This window comes from Bombina bombina, chromosome 2, assembly GCF_027579735.1.
Source record: "Bombina bombina isolate aBomBom1 chromosome 2, aBomBom1.pri, whole genome shotgun sequence".
Lineage (NCBI taxonomy): Eukaryota > Metazoa > Chordata > Amphibia > Anura > Bombinatoridae > Bombina > Bombina bombina.
In genome coordinates this window covers 622,196,663-622,218,221 of record NC_069500.1, presented here as the reverse complement: position 1 = coordinate 622,218,221, position 21,559 = coordinate 622,196,663, and the positions used below count along the sequence as shown (strand labels likewise).

The window sequence follows — 21,559 nt, the reverse complement described above, 5'->3', positions numbered from 1 at the left end:
TAAAAATCTGTTCCAATAAAAACATTAGAAAAACAAATGTAATGCCCAAAAAAGACAAGAGAAAATGCAGTTTTCAAATTCAAAGAAAGAAATGATAATGGTTGTCCCTTAGAGCCTCTGAATTGGGTGTGACCTGGTTCCTGTTCTGTTAAATCTGGGTGCAGGACTCATTTTGTTGTGGAATTGACTTATATTGCAAGTTAAGAAACACTATTGTAATTATAGGAAAATACATGGAAGTAATAGATTAAAACACAAAAGGGACTTCTCTTCCTGAAAATACTGTTGGCCATTGTTGTTTTTAACCTTCTGAAGGGCATTACAAATATGAATATGGCTGTTCATGCAGTACATATCAAGGGTATGGATTAATAGAATACAATACCAGTGTAGGAGTGAAAACATACTTGGTTTTTTACAACCTAAATAAATTATGAAACCATGAAAGATATTGAAGCTACTTTATACTGGTATTCAGACACCACCTCACATAACAAAACAAAGACATTTTCATATAAAATGTAACCATTAGATAAAAAACACATTTATATAAAAAGTTAGCTTGCTACAACTACACAGCACATAGCAGCAAATGAACAAACAATGTTCAGAATCATAAAATATTTAATATTGTATATTTTAGGGAATATATGGTGTATAAAAATTGAGATCACAATAGGAAGCAATTTAGACCCTCTCCAAGCTATTACTGCCACCCATTTGCAATTATCTGTATTACCACTGATACAAGGCCCCTACCAAAGCAAAGAATTTAATCTAATACAAAAGTGGCTTGGTTTATAGAAAAGTTTTTTTCTTTCACACAACTACAATAGAGTGCCTTCATTATTTCTAAGTGGAAAAAAAGGAAATGGGGGAAAATATAATAGGCAACTTTAAACTAATGTATGAACAGTGCATACACATTGTTTACATTAGTAATTAGTAGTCAACTTGCAAAGGTAAGAAATATGCAGAAGAAAGCTCACCATAAGCAGCTACAAATAAGCTTTGCAAAACAATATACATAGTAAAGTGTATGAAGAAATAAAAAAGGTTATGCACCTTAAAATGCTGTTCTCAAAGTGATGGTAAACTGTATTGTTTTTGAAACACTACTCTGCATGTAAGGAGTAAAAAAAAAAAAAAAAAAAGGTACGTTCATTCATGCTTAAACATGCGCTAAAACGTACCTTTATTTTAGGTCTCTCTAACATAACCCCCTCTGGCCGCCCTCTGTAAACCTAATTTTTTTCCCCACAAGGTGACATTTCCACCTCCTCTCCAATAGCTGTGCTTGCCGTATGGCACAGAGTGGTACGTTTTAGCACACGTTAAATTAAAAAGCATGAATGATTATACCTTTATTTTACTAATTAAAGGCAGACTAACGTTTCAAAAATGCTAGTTTATTATCACTTTAACACATTTTCCTGTTTCTAAGTGCTGTCAGTGTATATAGATCCTTTAAGTCCAAGAAGGGTCTACAAGACATTGTCCTGCAACGCACTGAATCAGACAAAACTAAATATTCATGTGACAATGAGTTAAACATTAGCTGACCCATTCACTTTTTAATTTTTCCTGTCCCCATGTTTCTTCTTCTTCTCTGTCTCGAGGTAGTTCATAAAACATAATAAACACAGCATAAACTTTAGGTCTGAAAGCCAACATGATATTCCAATCTACTCCATTTTGTAAATATAACTACCCTAGATTTTAGTAGACAGTCAAGCTGAAGACATAGTGACATGGGAACTTGAGATATGTGGCTTCTTTTGTTGTTAATGTCCATGGTGTCTGTTGGTCCAGTGTTGTTGTTTTTTTGTTTTGTTTTCCATTTGTGTTTTGTGATTTAAGTTGTCCTTTTCCAGCTTTTAAAAAGTCAAAAATTGATAATGTCGAGGGGCAAAATAAATCATCGCCCTTTAGTATAGCCAGGGAAGAACTGATCGAGCAGTGTTTGCAGGGCCTTGTTGGGAACCATGATATAAGTCTTTCCAAGGTCATAGCGACAGGCTGGACAAGTGAAGACTTCGGCACGGAAGGAACGTTGTAAGCAGCTCTGTTTAGGAAAAAATATGGCAAACATTAAACAATAAATAGATGTATAACAAAAAGTAACAAATTACAAGTTATATTATTTAAAAAAAAAAAACATCAAGCTTTGAAGAAGACACAATATAGAGTTGACAATACAGCCGTGCTAAAAAGTATGGTTGGAGATGTCCACTAATCTTGGAATAGTGAGAAACTACAAGAATGTAGGCATTTTCCAACATTGAACAAAGCAGACACAAAATTAAAGCGACATGAAACACAAAATGTTATTTCATGCATCAGACAGAGCATACATTTTTAAACAACTTTCAATTACTTCTATAATCAATGTTGGTATCCTTTGTTGAAGGAGTAGCAATGCACTACTAGGAGCTAGCTGAACACATTGGTAAGTCAATGACAAGAAGCAAATATGAGCAACAACCATTTAGCTAGCTCTCGTAGCTCCTGAACCTACCTAGGTATGCTTTTCAACAAAGGATACCAAGAAAACTAAGCAAGTTGGATAATAAAAGTAAAATTGTATAAGACTAAGTTCTATCTAAATCATGATGGAAAAAAATTGGTGTTTCATGCCCTTTTAACCAGACTAAATATTACCAAACAAAAAGTAGTTGCATAATTCACAGATAATATTTATGTGATTAGTATTCAGATATTTATTCACTTAAGTGAATATAAAGGTGATCTTTACCCCATGCTTAATAAACCAAATTTTTGTGAGACTAAATATTCTGAGCACATCCCCACTATATAATATTCAAGTATAATATATTAAAGGGATATGAAACCCAAAAGTTTATTTTATGATTCAGACAGAGCAAACAACTTTCTAATTTTCTTCTATTATCAATTTTTCTTTGTTCACTTGATATCTTTTGTTGACGAACAGGGATGTAAGATTAGGAGCTGGAGCATTTCTGGATAACTATATGGAAGCAGTTTTGCATGAATGTTATCCATTTGCTAGAGCACTATTTCCTGCCATGTAGTGCTCCAGATATCTACCTAGGTATCTCTTCAACACAGAACATCATGGGAACTATGTGCATTTGATACAACAAGTACATTGGAAACCTTTTTAAAAAATAGTGTGTTCTGTCTGAATCACTATAGATTTTTTTGGGTTTCATATCCCTTTAAGAAATGTTATATTTGTGTTAAGTTTAAACAATTATTGCACCGATTTCTATTCAGACCTTAAGAAGCTCCATCTGGGAGTAATATAATCATCCCTCCCTACATTATTAACTGTATTGTCAAAACCTGCAACTAAAAGAAAAGGAATAGGAAAGAAACAACAGAAAACAAATACATAGATGAGATCAAGGAACAAGCAAATGAATAAGAATCCTACTAAGCTGAGAACGATGGCAGCAAAGCTTTAAAAATACATAAAAGTCAAAATATAACTGAGATCTTTCTATGGGGTTTGCATTTTAATAGCAGTTCTAGCCAACACTACTCTAACCAAAAACAACAACAAAAAACTTAACGACCAGCGACGGTACAGGGTATGTCATGGTCATAAGGGGCATGTTTAATGTGCTTCTATTATTCTGTTGGTATCCCGTGCTGACAAGCAATAGGTACATAGCCTCAGCAGCAATTCACTACTGGGAACAAGCTGCACATCTATGCCTCTTGTCATTGGCTCACCAGACATTCTGCTAGCTCCCAGTAGTGCATTGCAGCACTAGGGCTGTCTTTAACTATGGGGTCTATCACAATCCTATAGAAAAATGTATCTAATGTTTTTTTTTATCAGAATATCCCCATTTAAGTCAATGGGGATTTTTGAAGATGAATAAGTTTCTAAGTTTTTCTAAAGGATTGAAATCAACCTCAATGTGTTTAATTCCTTTTATCAATTTAAACACATCAAATATGCAAGCAACAGTGCAATAATACCATACTAGAGCATTTTTTTGTCATTTTATGTTTAGTATTATGACTAACAGATCAGTAATATTAAAGGGATACTGAACCCAGATTCTTTATTTCATGATTCAGATAGAGCATGCAATTTTAAGTAACTTTCTAATTTACACCTATAATCATTTTTTCTTCGTTCTGTTTCTATCTTTATTTAAAAAGCAGGAATGTAAAGCTTAGGAGCCGGCCCATTTTAGGTTGAGCAGCCTGGATAGCGCTTGCTTATTGGTGACTACATTCATCCAACCAATAAGCAAGCATAACCCAGGTTCTGAACAAAAAATGGACTGGCTCCTAAGCTTTACATTCCTGCTTTTTAAAATAAAGATAGCAAGAGAATGAAAACATTTTTATAAAAGTAAATTAGAAAGTTGCTTAATATTGCATGCTGTATCTAAATCATTAAAGATTTTTTTGGGATTTAGTATCCCATTAAATAGCCCAACAAAGAATAGTGCTGCCTTGGATGACTAGATGAGAGCACAATTACTTGTGAAACAAAATAGCCAAGTGTAACAGTTATAAGATATCTGTATAAGATCTAAATTATAATAAAAGATAACTAAATAATAATAATTCAAATTAAATCTTTACCACTTCCTAATGTGACTGCATATGTCCAAATAATTTATTGCACAATAATATTTGTGTTTTATTTTCAAAGTTATTATATATATATATATATATATATATATATATATATATATATATATATATATATATATATATATATATATATATATATATATATATATATATATCTCTATATATATATATATATATATATATATATATCAGAATTAATCACTGCATATCAAAACAAAGCTCACAAAAAACATAATTTATGTAAGAACTTACCTGATAAATTCATTTCTTTCATATTGGCAAGAGTCCATGAGCTAGTGACGTATGGGATATACAATCCTACCAGGAGGGGTAAAGTTTCCCAAACCTCAAAATGCCTATAAATACACCCCTCACCACACCCACAATTCAGTTTAACGAATAGCCAAGCAGTGGGGTGATAAAGAAAGGAGTAGAAAGCATCAACAAAGGAAATTTGGAAATAATTGTGCTTTATACAAAAAATCATAACCACCATAAAAAGGGTGGGCCTCATGGACTCTTGCCAATATGAAAGAAATTAATTTATCAGGTAAGTTCTTACATAAATTATGTTTTCTTTCATGTAATTGGCAAGAGTCCATGAGCTAGTGACATATGGGATATCAATACCCAAGATGTGGAGTCTTCCACTCAAGAGTCACTAGAGAGGGAGGGAATAAAAATAAAAACAGCCATATTCCGCTGAAAACATTAATCCACAACCCAAAAAAAAAAAAGTATTTTCATTTTTGAAAGAAAAAAACTTAAATCAAAAGCAGAAGAATCAAACTGAAACAGCTGCCTGAAGAACGTTTCTACCAAAAACTGCTTCCGAAGAAGCAAGTACATCAAAACGGTAGAATTTAGTAAATGTATGCAAAGAGGACCAAGTTGCCGCTTTGCAAATCTGATCAACTGAAGCTTCATTCTTAAAAGCCCACGAAGAGGAGACTGATCTAGTAGAATGAGCTGTAATTCTCTGAGGCGGGGCCTGACCCGACTCCAAATAAGCTTGATGATTCAAACGTTTCAACCAAGAAGCCAAGGAAATCGCAGAAGCCTTCTGACCTTTCCTAGGACCAGAAAATAAAACAAATAGACTGGAAGTCTTCCTGAAATCTTTAGTAGCTTCCACATAATATTTCAAAGCTCTTACCTCATCCAAAGAATGTAAGGAACTTTCCAAAGAATTCTTAGGATTAAGACACAAGGAAGGGACAACAATTTCTCTACTAATGTTGTTAGAATTCACAACCTTAGGTAAAAATTAAAAAGAAGTCTGCAAAACTGCCTTATCCTGATGAAAAAATCAGAAAAGGAGACTCACAAGAAAGAGCAGATAATTTAGAAACTCTTCTAGCAGAAGAGATGACCAAAAGGAACAACACTTTTCAAGAAAGTAGTTTAATGTCCAAAAAATGCATAGGTTCAAATGGAAGAACCTGTAAAGCCATCAGAACCAAATTAAGACTCCAAGGAGGAGAAATTGATTAAATAACAGGTTTAAATAATAACTAAAGCCTGTACAAAACAGTGTATATCAGGAAGTATAGCAATCTTTCTGTGAAATAAAACAGAAAGAGCGGAGATTTATGCTTTCAAGGAACTCGCAGACAAACCCTTATCCAAACCGTCCTGAATAAACTGTAAAATTCTAGGAATTCTAAAAGAATGCCAGGAGAATTTATGAGAAGAACACCATGAAATGTAAGTCTTCCAAACTCTATAATAAATCTTTCAAGAAACAGATTTACGAGCTTGTAACATAGTATTAATCACTGAGTCAGAGAAACCTCTATGTTTCGTATTTGTACTAAGCGTTCAATTTCCATACCTTCAAATTTAATGATTTGAGATCCTGATGGAAAAACAGACCTTGAGATAGTAGCTCTGGCCGAATGGAAGTGGCCAAAGTGGGCAACTGGACATCCAAACCAGATCTGCATACCAAAACCTGTGTGGCCATGCTGAGGCACCAGCAACACAAATGATTGTTCCATGATGATTTTGGAGATCACTCTTGGAAGGAGAACTAGAGGCAGGAAAATGTAAGTAGGATGAGAACACCAAGGAAGTGTCAGCGCATGCCCTGCTTCCACCTGAACATCCCTGGACCTGGATAGGTATCTGGGAAGTTTCTTGTTTAGATGAGAGGCCATGAGATCTATCTCTGGAAGACCCCACAACTGAACAATCTAAGAAAACACATCTGGATGGAGAGACTACTCCTCTGGATGTAAAGTCTGGCGGCTGAGATAATCCGCCTCCCAATTGTCTACACCTGGGATAAACACCGCAGAGATTAGACAAGAGCTGGATTCCGCCCAAACAAGTATCCGAGATACTTTTTCATAGCTTGGGGACTGTGATGATTGACATATGCCACTGTCGTGATATTGTCTGTCTTAAAACAAATGAACAGTTCTCTCTTTAGCAGAGGCCAAAACTGAAGAACTCTGAGAGCAAGGACTTCTAAAATATTTATTGGTAATCTCGCCTCTTGAGATTTGCAAACCCCTTGTGCTGTCAGAGATCCCCAAACAGCTCCCCAACCTGAAAGACTCGCATCTGTTGTAATCATGGTCCAGGTTGGCCGAACAAAAGAAGCCCCTTGAACTAAATGATGGTGATCTATCACCATGTCAGAGAGTGTCGTATATTGATTCAGCATACAAAGCTGTAGAGGTCTCATGTGAAAACGAGCAAAGAGGATCGCGTCCGATGCTGCAGTCATGAGACCTAAAACTTCCATGCACAAAGCCACTGAAGGGAAAGACTGAGACTGAAGGTGCCAGCATGCTGCAACCAATTTAAAACGTCTCTTGTCTGATAGAGACAGAGTCATGTACACTGAATCTATCTGGAAGCCTAAAAAGGTGACCCTTGTCTGAGGAATCAAGAAACTTTTGGTAAATTGATCCTCCAACCATGTTTCCAAAGAAACACTAGTTGATTCGTGTGAGATTCTGCAGTATGCAAAGACTGAGCTAGTACCAAGATATTGTCCAAATAAGGAAACACCGCAATACCCTGTTCTGTGATTAAAGAGAGTAGGGCACCCAGAACCTTTGAAAAGATTCTTGGAGCTGTTGCTAGGCCAAATGGAAGAGCAACAAATTGGTAATGCTTGTTTACAAAAGAGAATCTCAGAAACTGATATGTTCTGGATGAATCGGAATATGAAGGTATGCATCCTGCAAGTCTATTGTGGACATATAATGTCCTTACTGAACAAAAGGCAGAATTGTCCTTATAGTCACCATCTTGAAAGTTGGTACTCTTACATAACGATTCAAAATGTTTCAGATCCAGAACTGGTCTGAATAAATTTTCCTTCTTTGGTACAATGAAATAGATTTGAATAAAACCCCAAACCTTGTTCCTGAGGAGGAACTGGCATGATAACCCCTGAAGACTCCAGGTCTGAAACACACTTCAGGAAAGTCTGAGCTTTTACTGGATTTACTGGGATACGTGAGAGAAAAAATCTTCTCATAGGAGGTCTTACTCTGAATCCTATTCGATACCCTTGAGGCAATGCTCTGAATCCATTGATTTTGGACAGATCTTATCCAAATATCTTTGAAAAACCTTAATCTGCCCCCTACCAGCTGAGCTGGAATGAGGGCCACACCTTCATGCGGACTTAGGGGCTGACTTTGGTTTCCTAAATGGCTTGGATTTAATCTAATTTGAGGAAGTCTTCCAATTGGAAGCAGACTCCTTGGTGGGAAGATTGAGTTTTTGTTCCTTATTCTGACGAAAGGAACGAAAAAGGTTAGAAGCCTTAGATTAACCCTTAGGTTTTTAATCCTGAGGCAGAAAAACTCCCTTCCCCCAGTGACAGTTGAAATAATAGAATCCAACTGAGAACCAAATAAATTATTACTTTGGAAAGGAAAGGGATAGTAATCTAGATTTAGATGTCATATCAGCGTTCCAAGATTTAAGCCACAAAGCTCTTCTAGCTAAAAAAGCTAAAGACATGGATCTAACATCAATTTTGATAATATCAAAAATTGCATCACAATAAAATGATTAGCATATTGCAATAGGCGAATAATGCTAGATAAGTCAGAATCCAATTCCTGTTGCGCTAAATTCTCCAACCAGAAGGTTGATGCAGCCGCAACACCAGCCAAAGAAATTGCAGGTCTGAGAAGATGACCTGAATATAAATAGGCCTTCCTTAGATAAGATTCAAGCTTCCTATCTAAAGGATCCTTAAAAGGAAGTACTATCTTCCATAGGAATAGTGGTACGTTTAGCAAGAGTAGAAATAGCCCCATCAACTTTTGGGATTTTTTCCCAAAACTCTATAGATTTTGCTGGTAAAGGATACAATTTTTTAAACCTTGAAGAAGGAATAAAAGAAGTACCTGGCTTATTCCATTCCCTAGAAATCATATCAGAAATAGCCTCAGGAATAGGAAAAACCCCTGGAGAAACCACAGGAGGTTTAAAAACAGCATTTAAACGTTTATTAGACAGAACGTCAATAGGACTGGTTACCTTAATATCCAAAATAATTAACACTTCTTTGAATAAAGAACGCATATACTCTATTTTAAATAAATAAGTAGATTTGTCAGTGTCAATGTCTGAGGAAGGATCTTCTGTATCAGATAGATCCTCATCAGAAGAGGATAAATTATGTTATTAGTCATTTGAAATTTCATCAATTAAATGAGAAGTTTTAAAAGACCTTTACGTTTATTAGAAGGTGGAGATGCAGACAAAGCCTTCAAAATAGAATCAGAAACAAATTCTTTAAAAATTACAGGTATATCATGCAATTAGAAGTTGAAGGAACTACAACTGGCAATGTGCTATTACTGATGGATACACTAACTGCATGTAAAAGTTTATCATGACAACTATTACAAATGACATTCGGCGAATAATTTCAACAATTTTACAACAAATGCACTTAGCTTTTGAAGGACCGATGTCAGGCAGCAATGTTCCGGCAGAAACTTCTGAGGCAGGATCAGATAGATAAGAGAAAAAACAACATAAAAAGCAAAATTATCTATTTCCTTATATGACAGTTTCAGGAATGGGAAAAAAAACAAATAGCATAGGCCTCTGATAGAGAAAAAAAAATCAAGAGGCAAACATCAATGGGGTATTGAAATAATGAAAAAATTTGGTGCCAAGTATGACGCACAATGTAACGTAAACTTTTTGGCGCCAAAAATAACCGGAAATGACACACTCGCGTCACTAATGACGCAACCGTGTGAAAGGTCTCGGCGTCAAGTATGACGCAGGAAATGACGAAGTTGCGTCATAGACTTATTTTTCCGCGCCAAAAATATTTTCGCGCAATAAAGTTTAGCATTTGACGCACCCGCGGGCCTAATGCCACCCGCAATTTGCAAGAAGTAGTCAATTGAAAAAAGACTAAACCCCAGGTAAGAAAAAAATTTCTATAAAAGATGTTTATAGTACCCAAATATGAAACTGACAGTCTGCAGAAGGAAATACATGAACCTGACTCATGGCAAATATGAGTACAATACATATATTTAGAACTTTATATAAATGCATAAAGTGCCAAACCATAGCTGAGGTGTCTTAAGTAATAAAAAAACATACTTACCAAAAGACACCCATCCACATATAGCAGATAGCCAAACCAGTACAGAAACAGTTATCAGTAGAGGTAATGGTAAATTGAGAGTATATCGTCGATCTGAAAAGGGAGGTAGGAGATTAATCTCTACGACCGATAACAGAGAACCCATGAAATAGACCCCCGTTAGGGAAATCATCGTATTCAATAAGTGATACTCCCTTCAGGTCCCTCTGACATTCGTTGTACTCAGAGGAATCGGGCTTCAACAATGCTGAGAAGCGCATATCAACGTAGAAATCTTAGCACAAACTTACTTCACCACCTCCATAGGAGGCAAAGTTTGTAAAACTGAATTGAGGTGTGGTGAGGGGTGTATTTATAGGCATTTTGAGGTTTGGGAAACTTTGCCCCTCCTGGTAGGATTGTATATCCCATATGTCACTAGCTCATGGACTCTTGCCAATTACATGAAAGAAAACAGAATTTATGTTTACCTGATAAATTACTTTCTCCAACGGTGTGTCCGGTCCACGGCGTCATCCTTACTTGTGGGATATTCTCTTCCCCAACAGGAAATGGCAAAGAGCCCAGCAAAGCTGGTCACATGATCCCTCCTAGGCTCCGCCTACCCCAGTCATTCGACCGACGTTAAGGAGGAATATTTGCATAGGAGAAACCATATGGTACCGTGGTGACTGTAGTTAAAGAAAATAAATTATCAGACCTGATTAAAAAAACCAGGGCGGGCCGTGGACCGGACACACCGTTGGAGAAAGTAATTTATCAGGTAAACATAAATTCTGTTTTCTCCAACATAGGTGTGTCCGGTCCACGGCGTCATCCTTACTTGTGGGAACCAATACCAAAGCTTTAGGACACGGATGAAGGGAGGGAGCAAATCAGGTCACCTAAATGGAGGGCACCACGGCTTGCAAAACCTTTCTCCCAAAAATAGCCTCAGAAGAAGCAAAAGTATCAAACTTGTAAAATTTGGTAAAAGTGTGCAGTGAAGACCAAGTCGCTGCCCTACATATCTGATCAACAGAAGCCTCGTTCTTGAAGGCCCATGTGGAAGCCACAGCCCTAGTGGAATGAGCTGTGATTCTTTCGGGAGGCTGCCGTCCGGCAGTCTCGTAAGCCAATCTGATGATGCTTTTAATCCAAAAAGAGAGAGAGGTAGAAGTTGCTTTTTGACCTCTCCTTTTACCGGAATAAACAACAAACAAGGAAGATGTTTGTCTAAAATCCTTTGTAGCATCTAAATAGAATTTTAGAGCGCGAACAACATCCAAATTGTGCAACAAACGTTCCTTCTTTGAAACTGGTTTCGGACACAGAGAAGGTACGATAATCTCCTGGTTAATGTTTTTGTTAGAAACAACTTTTGGAAGAAAACCAGGTTTAGTACGTAAAACCACCTTATCTGCATGGAACACCAGATAAGGAGGAGAACACTGCAGAGCAGATAATTCTGAAACTCTTCTAGCAGAAGAAATTGCAACTAAAAACAAAACTTTCCAAGATAATAACTTAATATCAACGGAATGCAAGGGTTCAAACGGAACCCCCTGAAGAACTGAAAGAACTAAATTGAGACTCCAAGGAGGAGTCAAAGGTTTGTAAACAGGCTTAATTCTAACCAGAGCCTGAACAAAGGCTTGAACATCTGGCACAGCGGCCAGCTTTTTGTGAAGTAACACAGACAAGGCAGAAATCTGTCCCTTCAGGGAACTTGCAGATAATCCTTTTTCCAATCCTTCTTGAAGGAAGGATAGAATCCTAGGAATCTTAACCTTGTCCCAAGGGAATCCTTTAGATTCACACCAACAGATATATTTTTTCCAAATTTTGTGGTAAATCTTTCTAGTTACAGGCTTTCTGGCCTGAACAAGAGTATCGATAACAGAATCTGAGAATCCTCGCTTCGATAAGATCAAGCGTTCAATCTCCAAGCAGTCAGCTGGAGTGAAACCAGATTCGGATGTTCGAACGGACCCTGAACAAGAAGGTCTCGTCTCAAAGGTAGCTTCCAAGGAGGAGCCGATGACATATTCACCAGATCTGCGTACCAAGTCCTGCGTGGCCACGCAGGAGCTATCAAGATCACCGACGCCCTCTCCTGATTGATCCTGGCTACCAGCCTGGGGATGAGAGGAAACGGCGGGAACACATAAGCTAGTTTGAAGGTCCAAGGTGCTACTAGTGCATCCACTAGAGCCGCCTTGGGATCCCTGGATCTGGACCCGTAGCAAGGAACTTTGAAGTTCTGACGAGAGGCCATCAGATCCATGTCTGGAATGCCCCACAGCTGAGTGACTTGGGCAAAGATTTCCGGATGGAGTTCCCACTCCCCCGGATGCAATGTCTGACGACTCAGAAAATCCGCTTCCCAATTTTCCACTCCTGGGATGTGGATAGCAGACAGGTGGCAGGAGTGAGACTCCGCCCATAGAATGATTTTGGTCACTTCTTCCATCGCCAGGGAACTCCTTGTTCCCCCCTGATGGTTGATGTACGCAACAGTTGTCATGTTGTCTGATTGAAACCGTATGAACTTGGCCCTCGCTAGCTGAGGCCAAGCCTTGAGAGCATTGAATATCGCTCTCAGTTCCAGAATATTTATCGGTAGAAGAGATTCTTCCCGAGACCAAAGACCCTGAGCTTTCAGGGATCCCCAGACCGCGCCCCAGCCCATCAGACTGGCGTCGGTCGTGACAATGACCCACTCTGGTCTGCGGAATGTCATCCCTCGTGACAGGTTGTCCAGGGACAGCCACCAACGGAGTGAGTCTCTGGTCCTCTGATTTACTTGTATCTTCGGAGACAAGTCTGTATAGTCCCCATTCCACTGACTGAGCATGCACAGTTGTAATGGTCTTAGATGAATGCGTGCAAAAGGAACTATGTCCATTGCCGCTACCATCAACCCGATCACTTCCATGCACTGAGCTATGGAAGGAAGAGGAACGGAATGAAGTATCCGACAAGAGTCTAGAAGTTTTGTTTTTCTGGCCTCTGTCAGAAAAATCCTCATTTCTAAGGAGTCTATTATTGTTCCCAAGAAGGGAACCCTTGTTGACGGAGATAGAGAACTCTTTTCCACGTTCACTTTCCATCCGTGAGATCTGAGAAAGGCCAGGACAATGTCCGTGTGAGCCTTTGCTTGAGGAAGGGACGACGCTTGAATCAGAATGTCGTCCAAGTAAGGTACTACAGCAATGCCCCTTGGTCTTAGCACAGCTAGAAGGGACCCTAGTACCTTTGTGAAAATCCTTGGAGCAGTGGCTAATCCGAAAGGAAGCGCCACGAACTGGTAATGTTTGTCCAGGAATGCGAACCTCAGGAACCGATGATGTTCCTTGTGGATAGGAATATGTAGATACGCATCCTTTAAATCCACCGTGGTCATGAATTGACCTTCCTGGATGGAAGGAAGAATAGTTCGAATGGTTTCCATCTTGAACGATGGAACCTTGAGAAACTTGTTTAAGATCTTGAGATCTAAGATTGGTCTGAACGTTCCCTCTTTTTTGGGAACTATAAACAGATTGGAGTAGAACCCCATCCCTTGTTCTCTTAATGGAACGGGATGAATCACTCCCATTTTTAACAGGTCTTCTACACAATGTAAGAATGCCTGTCTTTTTATGTGGTCTGAAGACAACTGAGACCTGTGGAACCTCCCCCTTGGGGGAAGTCCCTTGAATTCCAGAAGATAACCTTGGGAGACTATTTCTAGCGCCCAAGGATCCAGAACATCTCTTGCCCAAGCCTGAGCGAAGAGAGAGAGTCTGCCCCCCACCAGATCCGGTCCCGGATCGGGGGCCAACATTTCATGCTGTCTTGGTAGCAGTGGCAGGTTTCTTGGCCTGCTTTCCCTTGTTCCAGCCTTGCATTGGTCTCCAAGCTGGCTTGGCTTGAGAAGTATTACCCTCTTGCTTAGAGGACGTAGCACTTTGGGCTGGTCCGTTTCTACGAAAGGGACGAAAATTAGGTTTATTCTTTGCCTTGAAAGGCCGATCCTGAGGAAGGGCGTGGCCCTTACCCCCAGTGATATCCGAGATAATCTCTTTCAAGTCAGGGCCAAACAGCGTTTTCCCCTTGAAAGGAATGTTAAGTAACTTGTTCTTGGAAGACGCATCAGCCGACCAAGATTTCAACCAAAGCGCTCTGCGCGCCACAATAGCAAACCCAGAATTCTTAGCCGCTAACCTAGCCAATTGCAAAGTGGCGTCTAGGGTGAAAGAATTAGCCAATTTGAGAGCATTGATTCTGTCCATAATCTCCTCATAAGGAGGAGAATCACTGTCGACCGCCTTTATCAGCTCATCGAACCAGAAACATGCGGCTGTAGCGACAGGGACAATGCATGAAATTGGTTGTAGAAGGTAACCCTGCTGAACAAACATCTTTTTAAGCAAACCTTCTAATTTTTTATCCATAGGATCTTTGAAAGCACAACTATCCTCTATGGGTATAGTGGTGCGTTTGTTTAAAGTGGAAACCGCTCCCTCGACCTTGGGGACTGTCTGCCATAAGTCCTTTCTGGGGTCGACCATAGGAAACAATTTTTTAAATATGGGGGGAGGGACGAAAGGAATACCGGGCCTTTCCCATTCCTTATTAACAATGTCCGCCACCCGCTTGGGTATAGGAAAAGCTTCTGGGAGCCCCGGCACCTCTAGGAACTTGTCCATTTTACATAGTTTCTCTGGGATGACCAACTTGTCACAATCATCCAGAGTGGATAATACCTCCTTAAGCAGAATGCGGAGATGTTCCAACTTAAATTTAAATGCAATCACATCAGGTTCAGCTTGTTGAGAAATGTTCCCTGAATCAGTAATTTCTCCCTCAGACAAAACCTCCCTGGCCCCATCAGACTGAGTTAGGGGCCCTTCAGAAATATTAATATCAGCGTCGTCATGCTCTTCAGTATCTAAAACAGAGCAGTCGCGCTTACGCTGATAAGTGTTCATTTTGGCTAAAATGTTTTTGACAGAATTATCCATTACAGCCGTTAATTGTTGCATAGTAAGGAGTATTGGCGCGCTAGATGTACTAGGGGCCTCCTGAGTGGGCAAGACTCGTGTAGACGAAGGAGGGAATGATGCAGTACCATGCTTACTCCCCTCACTTGAGGAATCATCTTGGGCATCATTGTCATTGTCACATAAATCACATTTATTTAAATGAATAGGAATTCTGGCTACCCCACATTCAGAACACAGTCTATCTGGTAGTTCAGACATGTTAAACAGGCATAAACTTGATAACAAGTACAAAAAACGTTTTAAAATAAAACCGTTACTGTCACTTTAAATTTTAAACTGAACACACTTTATTACTGCAAATGCGAAAAAACATGAAGGAATTGTTCAAAATTCACCAAATTTTCACTACAGTGTCTTAAAGCCTTAAAAGTATTGCACACCAAATTTGGAAGCTTTAACCCTTAAAATAACGGAACCGGAGCCGTTTTGAACTTTAACCCCTTACAGTCCCTGGTATCTGCTTTGCTGAGACCCAACCAAGCCCCAAGGGGAATACGATACCAAATGACGCCTTCAGAAAGTCTTTTCTAAGTATCAGAGCTCCTCTCACATGCGACTGCATGCCATGCCTCTCAAAAACAAGTGCGCAACACCGGCCGAAAATGAGGCTCTGCCTATAGGTGTCTAAAACAGTGCCTGCCGATATTATTATATCAAAATACCCAGATAAAATGATTCCTCAAGGCTAAATATGTGTTAATAATCAATCGATTTAGCCCCAAAAAAGTCTACAGTCTTAATAAGCCCTTTTTGAAGCCCTTATTTACAATCGTAATAAACATGGCTTACCGGATCCCAGAGGGAAAATGACAGCTTCCAGCATTACATCGTCTTGTTAGAATGTGTCATACCTCAAGCAGCAAGAGACTGCTCACTGTTCCCCCAACTGAAGTTAATTACTCTCAACAGTCCTGTGTGGAACAGCCATGGATTTTAGTGACGGTTGCTAAAATCATTTTCCTCATACAAACAGAAATCTTCATCTCTTTTCTGTTTCTGAGTAAATAGTACATACCAGCACTATTTCAAAATAACAAACTCTTGATTGAATAATAAAAACTACAGTTAAACACTAAAAAACTCTAAGCCATCTCCGTGGAGATGTTGCCTGTACAACGGCAAAGAGAATGACTGGGGTAGGCGGAGCCTAGGAGGGATCATGTGACCAGCTTTGCTGGGCTCTTTGCCATTTCCTGTTGGGGAAGAGAATATCCCACAAGTAAGGATGACGCCGTGGACCGGACACACCTATGTTGGAGAAACATAAATTATGCTTGCCAGATAATTTCCTTTCCTTCTGTATGAGGAGTCTCCACGGCTTCATTCATTACTTGTGGGAAATAAGAACCTGGCCACCAGTAGGAGGCAAAGACACCCCAGCCAAAGGCTTAAATAACTCCCCCACTTCCATCATCCCCCAGTCATTCTGTGGAGGGAACAAGGAACAGTGGGAGAAACATCAGGGTATAAAGGGTGCCAGAAGAATATACAAAAATTTAGGTCCGCCCAATGGAGAAAAACGTGCGGGGGCCGTGGACTCTCCTCATACAGAATGAAAGGAAATGATCTGGCAAGCATAATTTATGTTTTCCTTCTTAATATGAGGAGAGTCCATGGCTTCATTCATTACTTGTGGGAAATATATACCCAAGCTCTAGAGGACACTAAATGAAAACGGGAGGGTAAAAGAGAGGCGGACCCTATTCTGAGGGCACCACAGCCTGCAAAACCTCTCTCCCAAAAGTTGCTTCAGCCGAAGCAAAAACCACAAATTTGTAAAATTTTGAAAAGGTATGTAAGGAGGACCAGGTAGCCACTCCACAAATCTGCTCCATAGAGGACTCATTCTTAAAGGCCTAAGATGAAGCCACAGCTCTAGTTGAATAAGCCGTAATCTTCTGAGGAGGCTTATGCCCTGCTGTCTCATATGCTAAGCGAATAGTACTCCACAACCAAAAAGATAAGGAAGTGGAAGAGGCCTTCTGCTCTCTACGCTTCCCAGAATAGACAACAAACAAGGACAAAGTCCTCTAAAATCCTTCGTAGCTTGAAGATAGAATTTCAAAGCCCGAACCACATCCAAATTATGAAGTAACCGTTCCTTCAAAGGAGGAGGATTAGGACACAAGGAAGGAACCACAATCTCCTGATTGATGTTACAATCAGAAACAACCTTAGGAAGAAAACCCAACTGTCAGGCTATTGCTGAGTGGCATTATATATATATATATATATATATATATATACACACACACACACATACCTGTATATAATAATGTAAAAATAATTAATTTGTAGATGAAACTGGCTAATGTAAGTTAAATTCTATAATCAGAATTTTCAGCCCCAAACCCTGTCTACATTCAATGCACAGAAGTCCTTCAAAAGGAGGCCTGTATAAAAAGAGTTCCTATCTGGAGGAGCGGATGGTCCATCTGTAAGGATAGTGGAATATACAAACATTCTCAAAAGATGTGGCTCTGCCGAGCTCCCAGACAATCTGGCATTTTAAGTCTCTGTATGACATGGGAAACAAGATCTCAGATAAAGGAATTGTGCATGATCTTCATAATAATTTAAAATACACAATATATATTTGAAAATTATACTATATTGAATAAATATCTGCTGTATTGAATGATTAGCTACATTATTAAATTTAAAATGTGTTTGCAGGCATCGGATTAAACAGAGAATTCCCAATGTGAAAAGATATACATACAATAAGTTGCTAAATGAATTATACCTTATTCGTATTTAATACATTCAAAACAATGTTATATCAGAATATAAATTGATATATTAATCAAATTCATGCTGAGGGTATTACATTTTTTTTGAGTCCCCTCATTAAAAAATGTAAATTTGAATGCATCTCTTGAAATATTATAAGTAGAATTGTATGGAAGAATACATCATATAGATATATTGTATAGATTTAAGGTTATGCATAGACCTGGTATCTGAATGCATAGGAAGTCTATATATATATATATGCTGTGAAAAATAAACAAAAGACAGCGCAAATCCGACTCAAGGTAGTATTTTTAATAAGTGAGCACATCCACAGGCTATAATTAGCAACTCACAAGATTTACAGATGATATCAGCTTCAAACGAATTAAGCAATTAGTTAAGAGGACGCAGCAGCAGGATACCGGTGTAGTGCCTTAGACCGAACAGTCAGAGATTCAAACGTGCCCGGCTTGTGATCCACTGCATACGTCATCCAGCAAGCTTCTCATTCAACTACGGATCCTCTGATAGACCCAAAAAAAACTCTACGCGTTTCGCCGGTGACACCCGGCTTTCTCAAGAGTATTTGGTCAGTACTGAAAGAGTCTTTACATAGCAAGTCCCCAGACCATTTTAAACAACTTTCCAATGTACTTCTGATATAAAATTGTCTTCATTCACTTGTTTTCCTTAGTTGAAAAGCAGGATGGTACGTTCAGGAGTGTGCACACGTCTGCAATATTATATGGCAGCAGTTTTGCAACAATGATATACATTAGCAATAGCTGCTAATATTATAGGTGGAATACACGTTTGGATTTATAATTATGTGCTTGGTCAGACTAGATGGGCCTTGTATGGAACATATAATTTATTAAAACTAGGAGACTATAAATGTATAAAAATAAGCATTTGCTAAATATATATATATATATATATATATATATATAAAAAACAATCTATATTTACTGTTAGCAGTATTGATGGTGAGACTGCATTTCTGGTTGTCTGCTTCCACCTATAGTTCAAAAATGGTATTACAACTAAAAGGTATTTGGCTGCTTAGGGAGGCGTTTCTCAAATAACCTATGAGATGTTCAGATTCAAGGGCCAATCAGGGACAAACATTGGTAAGGGCCTATCCAATTCTGTGGGAATGATTAAAGAAAAGGAGGGGTTTATCTTTGATAAAGATTGCCACACACACTAGAATGGGACAGACTCAAAGATGATAACGGTTGAATGAGAGAGAAACACACAGGTTTGTGCTAAGTACCTCTCTGAAAATTTTGGGACACTTTCTTGGACAAAGTAAGATAAAAATTTGAGGCCTGTACCCTTGCAATAGTGGACTAAAAACCTTTTTATTATATGACAAACAAGAAACTCTGGAAGCTGAACACTCATTTGGTTATGTTGTAACGTATATGGTCATAATTTTAATGTTTTAAAGAAAATACATTCATTGTTGTTACAGTTTAATTGAAACTGGCGATTTAAAGGAATATTTGGTACTTTAAATTTATATTCAAAGTCCTGTGTAGTTTGGAGCTAGTCACATTAGTACTAAATAATTTTATTTGCTAGATAAAGGTCTTTTATATTTCATATCTCTAAGTCAGGCTTATTATTGTAAAATTTCATATAAATTGGTTATTATGGTTAGATCTCTGATTGTCGTAAATTAACCAGAGTAAGCTTGTAATCCAAATTGGGCATTAAATTAGAGTTATTGGCTAATTATAGAAGATTCTGGTATAAAGTTAATTTTAGAGATATATTTTGGTTTGCTTTGTAAAGAATATTGTAACGGAATAAGCGTGCATAATTGATTCATAATCTAGTTTCTACATAAATATAATTCAGTGTGTATATAAAGCTAACTAATATAAGAATTTAGGAATAAATATTAATTTCAATTGTTTCGTATATACATTTTAATCAGAGGTTATTTTAAGATAATAATAAATAAATAATCATTTTATAACCTGGTATATACTGACACAACCCAGTACGAAGAACAGCCTTATCAGCATGAAAGACTAGGTAAGGAGTCTCACATTGCAAGGCTGTCATCTCAGAGACTCTGCATGCCGAAGCAATAGCCAGTAGAAAAAACAGAATTTATGTTTACCTGATAAATTACTTTCTCCAACGGTGTGTCCGGTCCACGGCGTCATCCTTACTTGTGGGATATTCTCTTCCCCAACAGGAAATGGCAAAGAGCCCAGCAAAGCTGGTCACATGATCCCTCCTAGGCTCCGCCTACCCCAGTCATTCGACCGACGTTAAGGAGGAATATTTGCATAGGAGAAACCATATGGTACCGTGGTGACTGTAGTTAAAGAAAATAAATTATCAGACCTGATTAAAAAAACCAGGGCGGGCCGTGGACCGGACACACCGTTGGAGAAAGTAATTTATCAGGTAAACATAAATTCTGTTTTCTCCAACATAGGTGTGTCCGGTCCACGGCGTCATCCTTACTTGTGGGAACCAATACCAAAGCTTTAGGACACGGATGAAGGGAGGGAGCAAATCAGGTCACCTAAATGGAAGGCACCACGGCTTGCAAAACCTTTCTCCCAAAAATAGCCTCAGAAGAAGCAAAAGTATCAAACTTGTAAAATTTGGTAAAAGTGTGCAGTGAAGACCAAGTCGCTGCCCTACATATCTGATCAACAGAAGCCTCGTTCTTGAAGGCCCATGTGGAAGCCACAGCCCTAGTGGAATGAGCTGTGATTCTTTCGGGAGGCTGCCGTCCGGCAGTCTCGTAAGCCAATCTGATGATGCTTTTAATCCAAAAAGAGAGAGAGGTAGAAGTTGCTTTTTGACCTCTCCTTTTACCGGAATAAACAACAAACAAGGAAGATGTTTGTCTAAAATCCTTTGTAGCATCTAAATAGAATTTTAGAGCGCGAACAACATCCAAATTGTGCAACAAACGTTCCTTCTTTGAAACTGGTTTCGGACACAGAGAAGGTACGATAATCTCCTGGTTAATGTTTTTGTTAGAAACAACTTTTGGAAGAAAACCAGGTTTAGTACGTAAAACCACCTTATCTGCATGGAACACCAGATAAGGAGGAGAACACTGCAGAGCAGATAATTCTGAAACTCTTCTAGCAGAAGAAATTGCAACTAAAAACAAAACTTTCCAAGATAATAACTTAATATCAACGGAATGCAAGGGTTCAAACGGAACCCCCTGAAGAACTGAAAGAACTAAATTGAGACTCCAAGGAGGAGTCAAAGGTTTGTAAACAGGCTTAATTCTAACCAGAGCCTGATCAAAGGCTTGAACATCTGGCACAGCGGCCAGCTTTTTGTGAAGTAACACAGACAAGGCAGAAATCTGTCCCTTCAGGGAACTTGCAGATAATCCTTTTTCCAATCCTTCTTGAAGGAAGGATAGAATCCTAGGAATCTTAACCTTGTCCCAAGGGAATCCTTTAGATTCACACCAACAGATATATTTTTTCCAAATTTTGTGGTAAATCTTTCTAGTTACAGGCTTTCTGGCCTGAACAAGAGTATCGATAACAGAATCTGAGAATCCTCGCTTCGATAAGATCAAGCGTTCAAT

At 38.6% G+C, this 21,559-nt stretch overlaps 1 protein-coding gene across 1 annotated transcript in view; it reads right to left on the bottom strand.

Moving 5' to 3' along the window:
* Nucleotides 1-445: 445 nt before the first annotated feature.
* UHRF2 (ubiquitin like with PHD and ring finger domains 2) overlaps nucleotides 446-21,559 on the bottom strand; it is a 499,671-nt gene continuing 478,557 nt past the window's right edge. The window contains exon 17 of the mRNA XM_053702563.1: nucleotides 446-2,065. Coding sequence (XP_053558538.1) covers nucleotides 1,919-2,065 — 147 coding nt within the window. The 3' untranslated portion in view covers nucleotides 446-1,918. The remainder of the gene's footprint in view (nucleotides 2,066-21,559) is intronic.